Below are 14,888 nucleotides of genomic sequence, written 5' to 3'. Positions count from 1 at the left end.
CATGGAAACAGTTCACTTCACAATCATATATGTGACTCTTATTAAGAGTATCCTGTTATACCCCTCTTGGAATTCCAAGATATAAGAATCATTAAAAGCAAAACTTACCCTGAACATCGCTTACAGACATCATTATTTCATCATAAGAATTGGTGGGAGATTTTATCTCCATAGTGATAAAAACTAGTTTTCATGATTCGGTTGTCCCTTTGAACCTAGATCTTGGGTTGCCATCCCGGAAACTTTTAGGTTATAGATTTTAACCCAATTCCCATTGATGAACAGTTTACTTGCTCTCCACTCAAAAAATTGATTACAGATCCGTTTTATAATCTGGAATCATTTCCATTTGAGAGCAACTACCTAATGGTATTTTGTCTTCAACAAATATGTCGAGACTTACCATAACTCTGTGTCCTACTAATATATACAAATAGGAGGCACAAGTATCCAATAATGCATGTTTGTTTAGGTTTATAAAGACTTTTCAAAAACACATGCTCTTCACACAAGGTGTTTTCATTAGACTGTTGTCACATCTCTCATTAGACTGTTGTCACATCTCTCATGTGATTGAGACAAGACAAGTCCATCAGATGTATTAGAAAATTTTATTTATAGTATCACATCTACAACACCTACATCTTTCGAGTCGAACTTAATGGTCAACATTATCTCGGTAGCTTTTATTATAGCTACATACATGAGCATATCTCACAACGACATAGCCTCTTGTAATATATTTCATATAATACACTAGTCACATTAAACCTAAACTCATTTGACATCATCTTATTGTCAAATTTCTTATGTCATTGCATTGAAACTTGCTTCAATCTATACAAAGATTTAACAAGCCTACACACTTTGTTCCTTTTATGGGAATCATTAACCCCTTTGGTTTATTGTGTATCAAGAAAACTCACATCTTCCTTTTCTTTGTAGTCTACAAGTCTTTCCTTGCAATAGTCAATAATTCCATCAACTCTCAAACTCTTAGGTGGTAGATCCACTAATTACTATACATAGATTCCTAAGATGGACTTAATGCACTGTTGACAATCTATTTTTCAAGATGGCACCTCAGGATATCGCTTCCTTTAACTTTAAATTCATCGTCTAACATTTAAATTAGAAAATTTGGACCAAACGAATATGACATTTGTCCTTTTACTACGCTTAGGCTCAACCTCTCTTCCATCAACTCTTGATCATGATAGATACTAAACATAGACTTAAACTTTCTTTTAAGAAAGTTTAACACTTGAAATATATTATAATTAATTTTCATGCATATAAGAATAATAGATTCATAAATTAGAAAAGCACTATGCACTACTATTATGACCATAACCAATGAAAACACAATCAGTGGTTCTTTATCATTTAGGAATAAAAACCACAACATTTATCAAACACCCCCACATTTAAAAAATTTATAGAAAGATGATCACTCTTTCCATAATTTACAAGGTGTCTTAGTGGTTTTCTTTTAGAGCATCTCAATGAATAAAAATAAATAGTGGAAATAATAACTTCCCCCCACAAGTTCTATGGTAATAAAAAACTTATTGCATTCATTGAGTTATTTCTCAACTTCATTCTTATAATAAAATGAAACTCTGATACCTCATACTTGCTTACTTATAAGCACTCATAACAAACTCTTGTGCATTCCACATTTTAGATAACTCAAGTATGTCAACTAAGGCATGTAACATACATTTCATCTAAGGAAATATTACAAAACATATATTGGGATTAAACACATTAATATCCAATCAAGTTCGCACATGCCCAAAATATATATACATGCATGTTTAAATAAGGTTATACATACTCAAAACAAATTAAAAGGCTATACACAACGATCATTTATTATTCATATCAATACATAAATAATATTTTTGGCCAAAAGGTGATCATTACACTCTCTAATTAAGAGTGAAGCGCCATAATTACAGCCCCATTTTATCAATTAGAGGATCACTTGATGAAAAAGAAAAGGCCAACCAAAAACTAAAAATGGCAGCCACGCCCAAAATTGAATGCATTTAAATGGATTCAAATTTTTTTTGCCTCCATTGAAATTCTAAATTTCCTTTATTCATCTAGCCCATATTCCATTGCACATATAAGGTCGAGGACATGTTACTAGCATAAATGACATGTTTAATTGCCATTTACATCTACCCTTGATATCAAATAAATACCATATTATCAGATGTTACTACTACTGCCAATATTAAAATTCACATTACACCATGGCTTTTGAGTGGAGTTGTGGTGTGTTTTTGTGTTAGAGCCTCTTTCCCTCTCCCTTGTGTGTGTGTGTATTTTTGTTTCTCAAAAAAAAAAAGTTCACATTACAATGCAAACCTTCATAACATATGCAATTATACGGTATACCCAAATACACAACTAATACTTTAACAAATGATATCAACCATTGTGTTCATATGACCATATATGTCAATATATGTATTACACATAGATAGATTACATGCCATGAACTAGTGCTATTACAATCTTGCACAGAAATCAGAGGTCAAAACCTCATGAACAATTCATATATCACAGATCACACCTGATGTTGGCGTAATTGCAGATACACGTGAAAGGCTAGAAGCAAAGCAAACATCAATCATATAGTCTACACACATGACTCTACACCATGCCCAGCCAATTAAAAATCCAAAGAGACAAATATCCTAAAATTATAGAATATAATTAAAGAAGATGGATAGCATTTTTTTTTTTTTGATAAAAAAATGGATAGCCTTGAAAAATCAATATCACCAGCACAGTCAAACACGTAATCAACTTTGAAGATCACAAATTAAGTTATAATATAAACAAGTATATATTCATGCTAAACGATAAACACAACATTTCCAAGTTTTGCGTAGAGTATATGCAATTGTCGATTTAGTGTTTTTTCAACAAACACAAAATTCATTTCACCGTAAATCACAAAAATAAATTAAAATATATAAATCTGCACAATCAAATCACCAGCACAGTCAAACACTTAATCAACTTTGAAGATCACAAATTAATTTATAATATAAACATGTAGATATTCATGCTAAACGATAAACACAACCTTTCCAAGTTTTGCGTAGAGTGTATGCAATTGTCGATTTAGTGTTTTTTCAACAAACACAAAATTCATTTCACCGTAAATCACAAAAATAAATTAAAATATATAAATCTGCACAGTCAAATCACCAGCATAGTCAAACACGTAATCAACTTTGAAGATCACAAATTAATTTATAATATAAACAAGTAGATATTCATGCTAAACGATAAACACAACCTTTCCAAGTTTTGCGTAGAGTATATGCAATTGTCGATTTAGTGTTTTTTCAACAAACACAAAATTCATTTCACCGTAAATCACAAAAATAAATTAAAATATATAAATCTGCACAGTCAAATCACTAGCACAGTCAAACACATAATCAACTTTGAAGATCACAAATTAATTTATAATATAAACAAGTAGATATTCATGATAAATGATAAACACAACCCTAGTTTTTCCTAGTTTTGCGCAGAAAATATACAATTGTCGATTTTGTGTTTGTTCAACAAATACAAAATTCATTTCATCGTAAATCACAAAAATAAATTAAAATATATAAATCTGCACGGTCAAACACATAATCAACTTTGAAGATCACAAATTAATTCATAATATAAACAAGTAGATATTCATGCTAAACGATAAACACAACCTCAATTTTTCCAAGTTTTGCGCAGAGTATATGCAATTGTCGATTTAGTGTTTTTTCAACAAACACAAAATTCATTCCACCTTAAATCACAAAAATAAATTAAAATATATAAATCTGCTTTAAGATTGTTGGATTTATTTCAACAATTTACTTTTATAATAAAGCAAAAGGATCAACATACAAATCTAAATATAAGCAATAACACAAATAGATATGATAGACAAATACAATAAATAGATATTGTGTATATATAATAAGAAATATGCAAATAATTAAAAACTTAACGGCCAAATGCGTGAAGGATGAATGATTCAGATTAAGTCTTGTGTTTGACACAATCTCCTTAAAGCAGTTTTGCCCCTCACACAATCTGTGGTGCTTTGAGACTCACGAAAGTTTATCTCCCAGGATAAAATGATCTACATCATGAAGAAAAAACACACTAGGTTCGTGCTCTGCGAACTACTTTATGTCTCTTTCTCTCTCTTTGACTCAAATAAATGCAGAAAATTGTTCTCTCCAAGAGAGTGTTTTTCTTCCAAAAAGACAATTTTCATGAATAAGGGACTATAAATTTATATACGTTAGTGAACACACACATTGTTCAAAATAAAAACTGCTGTGCACAGACTGGCTGACTCAAAAAAAAAATTATTTGGACAAGAAGGCCAGTCCAAGCATGCCAAAACTCAACACAATGTCTGACCCATGAGCATATAAACTCATATATTATCTCTTTCCTTTTCTATGTAAGACTCAGGATTTTCATCACTTCAAATTATATCTTCGAGTAAACAAATTAAACGATCAATTTCTTATTCACTCAATACTATTTTTCCAACATTGGGCCGGCTTTTCTCTTCCCAACAAGAAAAAAAAAGGGCTTATAATAAAAAAAAAAGAAAAAAAAGAAAAAGGGCTGGCTTTTGAGCCTAAAGAATGAGGCCCAAAATCTGTTACTAGTTGTAAGTTTCACTCGACATTTCCTTTCAAACCCAACCGACCCGTTATTTAGCTCCAAAAACCCGAATCCAAATTAAAAAACCCAATTTTAACCACAATCCCCCTCCTCCCCAAACAACCACAACCACAGCCGCCGCCTCCGTCGCCGATCGGTAAGTCTCTCTCTCTCTAAATTCCTGAGAGTCTGTATTTTAGATTTGGAAAATAATGGTTGTAAACATTTTCAATAATATTGAAATTATTATGAGATTTTGTTTTCTGTTGTGATCAATTGGATATGGTGTTGGTTGGATTGTTGTCGAAATTGATGTTGGTATTGTGTATTTTATACTCTGTTTAGAAGCTGGTATTGTGGATTTTCTCTTCATTATGTTATATTTGTGAGATTAGCTATGTGGATTTTTTTGTACACACCAATTGAAGGTTTTTTTTTTTAGCACAGCCAAACACTGGAATTTTTTTTTCTTGAAAATGTTTTCAGTTGAAAATATTTTCCGGCAGAAAACATTTTATGTCGAAACAAATTTTACCCTTTATAGAGATTGAGCTGCTTCTGCCACTCCATTCTTTTCATGTTATTTTCCTTGATGGGTTTCAATTATGTTCCCTTTGTTTTGTCTCACTCTCCAAAACTCTAATTTTTGGCTGAGACAGCTGACACCTCTTGATGTTTTCAACAGAGACGTCTAGTGTTCAAATCCCCGCTTCCTCGTCATAACTATCGAATTACAGAAAAAAGTTAGCTCACGCTATTTTGATTCGCTGGAAGCTCCAAACCTTCAGTGATGGGCAAGTCACGTTCATTGTAAGACTATCAATATCATTTTTGCAACCCCTTTAATATGATTTTTTTCCCTTTGTGATTCAATTCATTTCTGCTTCATCGCTCTATATTTAAATAATTCATCATAACTATTGAATTATAGAAAAAAGTTAGCTCCCACGCTATTAGCTGGAAGCTCCAAACCTTCAGTGAAGTTGCGTTCATTGTAAGACTATCAATATCATTTTGGCAACTCCTTTAATATGATTTTTTTCCCTGTGTGATTCAATTCATTTCTGCTTCATCACTCTATATTTATATGATTTACTCATGAAAAACTATGCAGATCAGAATTGATGTCTAAAGCAGACCTCAAATTTGAGAAGAAACAGTTTCATAGAAGTAAGTTTGGATGTTTTCTATGAATTGGGCATTTCTAGAACATATTTTTCACCATGATGTTTTTCCAGTGTTAATTCTTGTGCAGTAGTCATTTGTTACCTTTTATGGTTGTGTGGAATCTTTTTGGCCTCAATTGTTTTGATTTAGGAGTATTTATTGCTGATTTTTTTCCTGCAATAATATATTGCTCGGTCAATTGTTAATAGTTGAATCATTTTTGGTTTCATAAGGATTGATTATCATAAGATTTTTTTTCTTATATATATATAAAAGATTGTCGTTAGATTTTTCATTCTTGGTTTAATTGTCTACTTTTGTGTGTTACCTATCAAAAAACAATTGTCTACTTTTGTGTCTCAATTGTCGAAATCTTAATGCTCTTTTAATATATTCTCTTTGTATTTTTTGTCGAAATTTATGAATATCTAAAACTCTTCCCTTTTCTTTCTTTTTTTCTACTATTTATCTTCTTTATTTTTTAATTTTTTTGGGTGAAATATGCAGAGGTTAGAGACAGTGTTGCTACTTTGCATGCCCAAAAGGCTATTGAGAAGGTGAGATTTTTAAATTAAATTTCTTGTTGTTTATTGTTATATTGTTGCCACTAATAGTTTAGTAGAGTTTTGACACTTGGATATGCAATAATCAAGATTGTGTCTTTGATGGAGGAACTTCATCATATTGATTAATGGTATATTTATAATTTTTGGGGAGAAAGAGTTAATATTTGGTGCTATTGGTGTGTGGTTTGAACTGTTCTTACATACTTATATGCGGTTTGGTTATTGCATTATTGAGTTTGCTGTTAGGAGTTGTAGCATCATCTGCCCTGTTTTTGTCAGTGGCAAAAAAGGTCTGGCTCCTTTACACATATTGTTTGCCCATCTATTTCTGGATTGTTTTAATTTAGGGAAAACCATAGGTCCAAACTTTTAGAGTTGAGACATTACTCCTTAAAGGGATGTTGGTACATAAAAGTTAAAATAGTATCGGAGTTTCCATAGGGGTTTAAAACGATTTGGCATATATTTTTGGTACTTGTAAAATAAATTATACAATATTAACAAAATGCAATTTTTTTTTTTTTAAATGCAAGGATGTAGACAAATTTTAATCAAGTGGTATGCAGGATCCACAAATTTTAATGGAGTCCGGCACAGAGCCTGTCACAGAGCATGCAATGAAGGACATCACAGAGCCTGTTACAGAGCCTGCATTGGGGGCCGTCACAGAGTCTGCAATGGTGGCCGTCATGAAACCACCAGAGACCATTTGGAAGTCCATGTAAAAATTGCCAATCCTTAAAATACTCTCACTTCCTTTTTTTGTTTTTGGTCTCATCTCATTGTGAAGTTAAATCACCACTTATTTTTGGTTGTTTGTTTTTAGTATTGCAAGAAGTGACCGGGTATTACGATCATCAAATTTACCACTTACTTCAGAGAAAGGTGTGAGCCATTGTTTAGATTTTATTTTCATTTTATTATGTAATTTTTTTTCTTTCATCAAATTGAATAGATTTTGTGTAATTGTTGCCTTTTTATTATATATAATATGATTTTGATCAACAAGTTTTATAGATAGGCTGAAATTCTTATAATATATGTGTATTTTTTTAGAAGTCAATATAGCAAGCAATATATTTGTATTTTTTTAATTTCTTATTACATGATTATTTGTTGTTGACATCAATACTTTATAATGGATTTAATTTGTTATGGCTTTTGTTTGGTGCTTTGTTCCATGTAATCTATATTCTTTGATTAAAAGCAAAATTTGCTGTCAAACACAAAATTGGATATGAGAGAATTCATCCGTCCAAATTTCTATGTAAGTCTATCTTTACTTAATTCCTTTTTTTTTTAAGCTAAAAAATTTGGATATTTTTTCATTAATAAATTGAGCTTTTGGCTTAATTTTGTTTTCAACCATTTCAATTATTGAATTCATTATTTTTTCATGTGTAATATTAATATCTGTGTTTTTTTATGATAAATAAAATATGAGTTCTTAAAGGTTAGAACACAATACAATTATAAATATTACTTTAAGTTAGGGTGTTATATTTATTTATTAGTAAGTTAGAGATACAATTACAGACCGGAATTGATGTCTAAAGCAGACCTTAAATTCGAGAAGAAACACCAGTTTCATACAAGTAAGTTTGGATGTTTTCTATGAATTGGGCATTTCTGGAACATATTTTTCACCATGATGTTTTTCCAGTGTTAATTCTTGTGCAGTAGTCATTTGTTACCTTTTTTGGTTGTGTGGAATCTTTTTGGCCTCAATTGTTTTGATTTAGGAGTATTTATTGCTGATTTTTTTTCCTGCAATAATATATTGCTTGGTCAATTGTTAATAGTTGAATCATTTTTGGTCTCATAAGGATTGATTATCATTAGATTTTTTTTCTTATATTTATAAAAGATTGTCGTTAGATTTTTCATTCTTGGTTTAATTGTCTACTTTTGTGTGTTACCTATCAAAAAACAATTGTCTACTTTTGTGTCTCAATTGTCGAAATCTTAATGCTCTTTTAATATATTCTCTTTGTATTGTTTGTCGAAATTTATGAATATCTAAAACTCTTCCCTTTTCTTTCTTTTTTTTCTACTATTTATCTTCTTTATTTTTTAATTTTTTTGGGTGAAATATGCAGAGGTTAGAGACAGTGTTGCTGCTTTGCATGCCCAAAAGGCTATTGAGAAGGTGAGATTTTTAAATTAAATTTCTCGTTGTTTATAGTTATATTGTTGCCACTAATAGTTTAGTAGAGTTTTGACACTTGGATATGCAATAATCAAGATTGTGTCTTTGATGGAGGAACTTCATCATATTGATTAATGGTATATTTATAATTTTTGGGGAGAAAGAGTTAATATTTGGTGCTATTGGTGTGTGGTTTGAACTGTTCTTACATACTTATATGCGGTTTGGTTATTGCATTATTGAGTTTGCTGTTAGGAGTTGTAGCATCATCTGTCCTGTTTTTGTCAGTGGCAAAAAAGGTCTAGCTCCTTTACACATATTGTTTGCCCATCTATTTCTGGATTGTTTTAATTTAGGGAAAACCATAGGTCCAAACTTTTAGAGTTGAGACATTACTCCTTAAAGGGATGTTGGTACATAAAAGTTAAAATAGTATCGGAGTTTCCATAGGGGTTTAAAACGATTTGGCATATATTTTTGGTACTTGTAAAATAAATTATACAATATTAACAAAATGCAATTTTTTTTTTTTTTTTTTTAAATGCAAGGATGTAGACAAATTTTAATCAAGTGGTATGCAGGATCCACAAATTTTAATGGAGTCCGGCACAGAGCCTGTCACAGAGCATGCAATGGAGGACATCACAGAGCCTGTTACAGAGCCTGCATTGGGGGCCGTCACAGAGTCTGCAATGGTGGCCGTCATGAAACCACCAGAGACCATTTGGAAGTCCATGTAAAAATTGCCAATCCTTAAAATACTCACTTCCTTTTTTTGTTTTTGGTCTCATCTCATTGTGAAGTTAAATCACCACTTATTTTTGGTTGTTTGTTTTTAGTATTGCAAGAAGTGACCGGGTATTACGATCATCAAATTTACCACTTACTTCAGAGAAAGGTGTGAGCCATTGTTTAGATTTTATTTTCATTTTATTATGTAATTTTTTTTCTTTCATCAAATTGAATAGATTTTGTGTAATTGTTGCCTTTTTATTATATATAATATGATTTTGATCAACAAGTTTTATAGATAGGCTGAAATTCTTATAATATATGTGTATTTTTTTAGAAGTCAATATAGCAAGCAATATATTTGTATTTTTTTAATTTCTTATTACATGATTATTTGTTGTTGACATTAATATTTTATAATGGATTTAATTTGTTATGGCTTTTGTTTGGTGCTTTGTTCCTTGTAATCTATATTCTTTAATTAAAAGCAAAATTTGCTATCAAATATGAAATTGGATACGAGAGAATCCATCTGTCCAAATTTCTATGTAGGTCTATCTTTACTTAACTCCGTTTTTTTTTTAAGCTAAAAAATTTGGATATTTTTTCATTAATGAATTGAGGTTTTGGCTTAATTTTGTTTTCAACCATTTCAATTATTGAATTCATTATTTTTTTCATGTGTAATATTAATATCTGTGTTTTGTTTATGATAAAAAAATAATATATGTGTTCTTAAAGGCTAAAACACAATACAATTACAAACATTACTTTAAGTTAGGGTGTTATATTTATTTATTAGTAAGTTAGAGATACAATTACAGACCGGAATTGATGTCTAAAGCAGACCTTAAATTCGAGAAGAAACACCAGTTTCATACAAGTAAGTTTGGATGTTTTCTATGAATTGGGCATTTCTAGAACATATTTTTCACCATGATGTTTTTCCAGTGTTAATTCTTGTGCAGTAGTCATTTGTTACCTTTTTTGGTTGTGTGGAATCTTTTTGGCCTCAATTGTTTTGATTTAGGAGTACTTATTGCTGATTTTTTTCCTGCAATAATATATTGCTCGGTCAATTGTTAATAGTTGAATCATTTTTGGTCTCATAAGGATTGATTATCATTAGATTTTTTTCTTATATATATATAAAAGATTGTCGTTAGATTTTTCATTCTTGGTTTAATTGTCTACTTTTGTGTGTTACCTATCAAAAAACAATTGTCTACTTTTGTGTCTCAATTGTCGAAATCTTAATGCTCTTTTAATATATTCTCTTTGTATTATTTGTCGAAATTTATGAATATCTAAAACTCTTCCCTTTTCTTTCTTTTTTCTACTATTTATCTTCTTTATTTTTTAATTTTTTTGGGTGAAATATGCAGAGGTTAGAGATAGTGTTGCTGCTTTGAGTGCCCAAAAGGCTATTGAGAAGGTGAGATTTTAAAATTAAATTTCTCGTTGTTTATTGTCATATTGTTGCCACTAATAGTTTAGTAGAGTTTTGACACTTGGATATGCAATAATCAAGATTGTGTCTTTGATGGAGGAACTTCATCATATTGATTGATGGTCTATTTATAATTTTTGGGGAGCAAGAGTTAATTTTTGGTGCTATTGGTGTGTGGTTTGAACTGTGCTTACATACATATAGGCAGTTTGGTTATTGCATTATTGAGTTTGCTGTTAGGCGTTGTAGCATCATCTGTTTAGTTTTTGTCAGTGGCAAAAAAGTTCCGGTCAGGACCTGCCTGCATTGCAAAATTGTAAAGATTGTCTTCCTTTTGATGGACTGAATTTTTGTGATAAAGGTCTAGCTCCTTTACACGTTGTTTGCCCATCTATTTCTGGGTTGTTTCAATTTAGGTAAAACCATAGGTCCAAACTTTTAGACTCAAAAAAAAAAAACTTTTAGAGTTGAGACATTAACAAAATGCAATTTTTTTATTAAATGCAAGGATGTAGACAAATTTTAATCAAGTGGTATGCAGGATCCACAAATACATTTTGAGGCTGGTAGCATGGTCCAATTCTAGTCTATAATGGGGATGGGAAGTTAAGGTCTAGCTCTTTTACACATTGTTTGCCCATCTATTTCTGGATTGTTTTAATTTACGTAAAACCATAGGTCCAAACTTTTAGACTCAAAAAAAAAAAATACTTTGAGAGTTGAGACATTGACAAAATGCAATTTTTTTATTAAATGCAAGGATGTAGACAAATTTTAATCAAGTGGTATGCAGGATCCACAAATACATTTTGAGGCTAGTAGCATGTCCAATTCTAGTCTATAATGGGGATGGGAAGTTAAGGGAGCAGCATTAAAAAAAAATGACACATGATGCAATATATAGGTGACTTAGCCTATTTGTTCAGCATATATGTAAATGTGAGTACCTTCATTCAATCAACCTATAGGATACAAGATACAACATTGAGTCATATATTTGCTGCTTATTTTTGGGGTTTTTTTTGGTGGTAATTTGGGGGGGGGGGGGGGGGGAGAGGTGGGGGCCACGGTTGGCAAATGTCACCACCAAGGGTGACTGGCCCAGTGATGGATGTCTACTCCCATGTGGTTCAATTGGGATCATTGTCTTGAGTTTGAGGGCATGTTGTTGGTTTAGGCAAGATACTCACTGGCTTATGCTGCTCAGATCCCAATGGGGTTGTTGACATGTTGTCAGGGCGATCAAGCTATGACTGAAGAACCTTCGTGAGGGAGTGTCTACGGCCCCCTAACTGTTTCAGCTTAAGCGTTAATTCCTTAGTGGATGGTTGCCACTATTGTAAGGCTCATGTAGGATCTTTCACAAACTAGTTCCTCCTACCCTTTTTTACCTAGCAAAAAGGAAGTGACAAATGTCAAAGGATGACAATTGAACAGAATCTTGAACCTTCATCTTTAAAATGTCAAAAAAGATAAGTTAATGTAATGCCTGGATCAAATATTTTTGGAGCACAAACTATATTGCAACAAAATTATTATATTGCCTGGATCAAAATTATCAACAAAATTATGATAAGTTAATGTAATGCCTGATTGATTGATAAAAAGAGCCCATGGGGGTGCACAAAATCTTAGCAAAGCCTTGTAAACCTCAATATTTTCTCTTTCCATTCTTCTTGAGTTTATAGTCCATATTAAGGACTTTGCGTGGAGGCATGGTTTTATTCTCCAAATCAAGGAAACTCTACCAAGAACACTCTTTTATTTAATATAGACCAATTTCGTTTGGGATAATGTCAGGACTCTATTGTGTATTAAAATTGTTTATCTTTATTTAAATAGAGAAGAATAGAAAAAAATCTAAGGTGATGTCTTTTTTTTGTTTTGTTTAAGCCTTTTGAACTAATATGTTGTGGCAAATTGTTTGATGGCACTTGTGAAATTTATTTATGAATAATATTCAAGCTCTATAGTACCTTAAATATCTAATGTATGTTCTTTCAGAAGAAGAAACTTCGAAGCCGACAGAAGAAATTGAAAGCATATGATCTCTCTTCCCTCTCAGAGTTCCTTCCTGAGTTGAAGATCCCACGGCAACCAAGTCCTGCAGCTGAGTTCAAGCTGAATTGTAAATCTAAGCAAAAGTTAATGTGAATTGTAAATCTAAGCAAAAGTTAATGTGAGTAATTGAATTCCATTATTTACATCCTGTTGCAAGCTTTAGTTTTCCTTTGCATTGCGTTATATGTCTCATGTAATACCGGGTTCATTGTCATCAGCTTGAAGGAAGGAAAACAGTTGAGTACAGTTCTTAGCCATCCTGCTTTCCAGTTGGATTCCCTGGCTGCCATTCTTCAACACCTACATAGCACACAGCCAGTTACAAATGAGTAACCAAAGAAAAAGAACAAAAATGGAGGGAAGAAGAAAAAAGCGAAGAAATCTAAGGCTTCAGATGGACCTCAATCTATGGTTATGTGATTTGAAAGATAAGTTTTTATCAATCTGCTTCTATGAGCCATATTTGTTTATATCTGATCCTCTAATGCTTACATTTTGAATACGAGATATATTCACCTGGTTAACAAGTCTATCTGGGTTTGTTTTCTGTTTCCTGGGGATGCTCTTTAGTCTGATCAGTGTAATTATTTTTCCTTTTTTATCAGAGAGAGAGAGAGAGAGAGGGTATGTTGAAAACTCTAGTTATTGTGGCCTTCTCTGTATTTTCATTTTCATTGATTTATGGGAAATTTGGTGCTGAAAAGGATTTTTTTTGTCAATTTAATGTACCTATATATACATCTTAAAATCTAGTTGGTTAATGATTGCCTGAAAGCCCCAAGATTCATCAAAAAAAAAAAAAAAAAAAAAAAAAAAGAAGAAAGGCCCAAGCTAGAAAATTTTCAAGTTTTCAACGTATATAAATAAAGGGTTGATTTAAGTCTTTTCAGACAAAGATACTTGGAAACAGGGATGGTGAAAATGATGTCAATTACTCTTTTTTCCCTACAAATTCATCTCGATTTTCTGTTAGTTATTCATTTTGTAGAAAGATGGAGAGTCTATATTCAATTAACGCAATCTTAGTTTGAGACGTACAAGCTATTTATGTGAGTCAAGTTGCTTGGAGTTTAAAACTAAAAAGTTTAGGTCTTTACCATCTGTCATTCTCTCTATATATATATATATTTTATGAACAAAAAGGGAGGTGGGAGCGACCATTGTGTCTCACCCTCCTAGGCCTGTGGTCGAGGTGATCACAAACTTCACTCTAGCTCCATGAGAAAGCTAGAAGCTTGGGCTAGTTGCAGGCAGAAATCTAACAATTTGCCCCTTGGGAATCGGGACCTGGTGCTCTCACGTTCATACCAAGACCGCTAGGTCACCTCTCTCGGTGGTCTGTCATTCTTTTTTTTTTTTTTTGGTCAACTAGATACAATAGAGAAAGAAACTAAGGAATCACAAGATTTCCAGGGCACTACCTGGCAAGACTAGCCCCATTGAGGTTAGCCTCCACAAACTCGCATAAATCCACAGGTGGATTTTCATAAAAAATAAGATTCAAGGTCTGGTTGGCACCCTTTCTAGCAAGTTTGTCCGCACACCTGTTGGCCTCACGATAACAGTGTTTGATTCTAACATGAGGACTCTAAGAAACTAGGTACTTGCAGTACTCTATCAGAGGGGAAATAGCATTATTTGAGTACTGGGAGTTAGCTAACATGTCCACTACTGCCTTAGCATCCAACTCCACTTCAACCATAGCCAAGTTTTGTTCAATGCAAAGCATCAGCCCGTCCCGAATGGCCCAAAGCTTCGCCAATAAACTCGTCGCTATGCCAATCTTCCTAGAAAATTCAACAACCCATCTTCCAAACCAGTCTTGAATTACACCACCTCCACCTGTAATTCCTGGGTTCCCCAATGACGACCCATTAGTATTTAACTTCATCCACCCAATCTCAAGTTTGTCCCATTTTACTAAATTTGTCACCCAAGTTTGAAAAACATTTGATGGGCCAGCACAAAAGAAGAACTCCAAAGAAAAAAAAGAGAAATAGTAGAAAAAGTAGAACTCCAAAGCCGTGTTACGATCCCCTTGCACCATCCAATTCACCTGAGA

General features: G+C 32.3%; 1 protein-coding gene across 2 annotated transcripts; it reads left to right on the top strand.

Annotated features, from left to right (window-relative positions):
- The first annotated feature begins 4,718 nt into the window (after positions 1-4,718).
- On the top strand, positions 4,719-13,545 carry LOC142623682 (uncharacterized). 2 transcript variants are annotated; one of them, XM_075797126.1, is made up of 13 exons: positions 4,719-4,858; positions 5,387-5,511; positions 5,633-5,695; positions 5,816-5,871; positions 6,376-6,425; positions 7,001-7,155; positions 7,261-7,319; positions 8,534-8,583; positions 9,165-9,319; positions 9,423-9,481; positions 10,701-10,750; positions 12,770-12,944; positions 13,045-13,545. In XM_075797126.1, the coding sequence occupies exons 2-12, from the start codon at positions 5,492-5,494 to the stop codon at positions 12,917-12,919; spliced, it is 867 nt and encodes a 288-aa protein (XP_075653241.1). In that variant the 5' UTR covers positions 4,719-4,858; positions 5,387-5,491; the 3' UTR covers positions 12,920-12,944; positions 13,045-13,545. The 2 variants fall into 2 exon arrangements, with proteins under 2 accessions (XP_075653241.1, XP_075653242.1); XM_075797127.1 differs by lacking the exon at positions 5,633-5,695.
- The last annotated feature ends 1,343 nt before the right edge of the window (positions 13,546-14,888 follow it).

The sequence above is a fragment of the Castanea sativa genome, chromosome 2 (genome assembly GCF_040712315.1).
Source record: "Castanea sativa cultivar Marrone di Chiusa Pesio chromosome 2, ASM4071231v1".
NCBI lineage: Eukaryota > Viridiplantae > Streptophyta > Magnoliopsida > Fagales > Fagaceae > Castanea > Castanea sativa.
This window is presented reverse-complemented; position numbering and strand designations above follow the sequence as displayed.

Excerpts from the sequence above, each read along its gene's own strand:
- LOC142623682 (XM_075797126.1), top strand. The coding sequence starts at position 5,492 with ATGGGCAAGTCACGTTCATT. Across the intron at positions 5,696-5,815 it reads TCAGTGAAGTTGCGTTCATT|ATCAGAATTGATGTCTAAAG; the intron begins GTAAGACTATCA and ends AAAACTATGCAG. Across the intron at positions 9,482-10,700 it reads ACCACTTACTTCAGAGAAAG|AGGTTAGAGATAGTGTTGCT; the intron begins GTGTGAGCCATT and ends TGAAATATGCAG.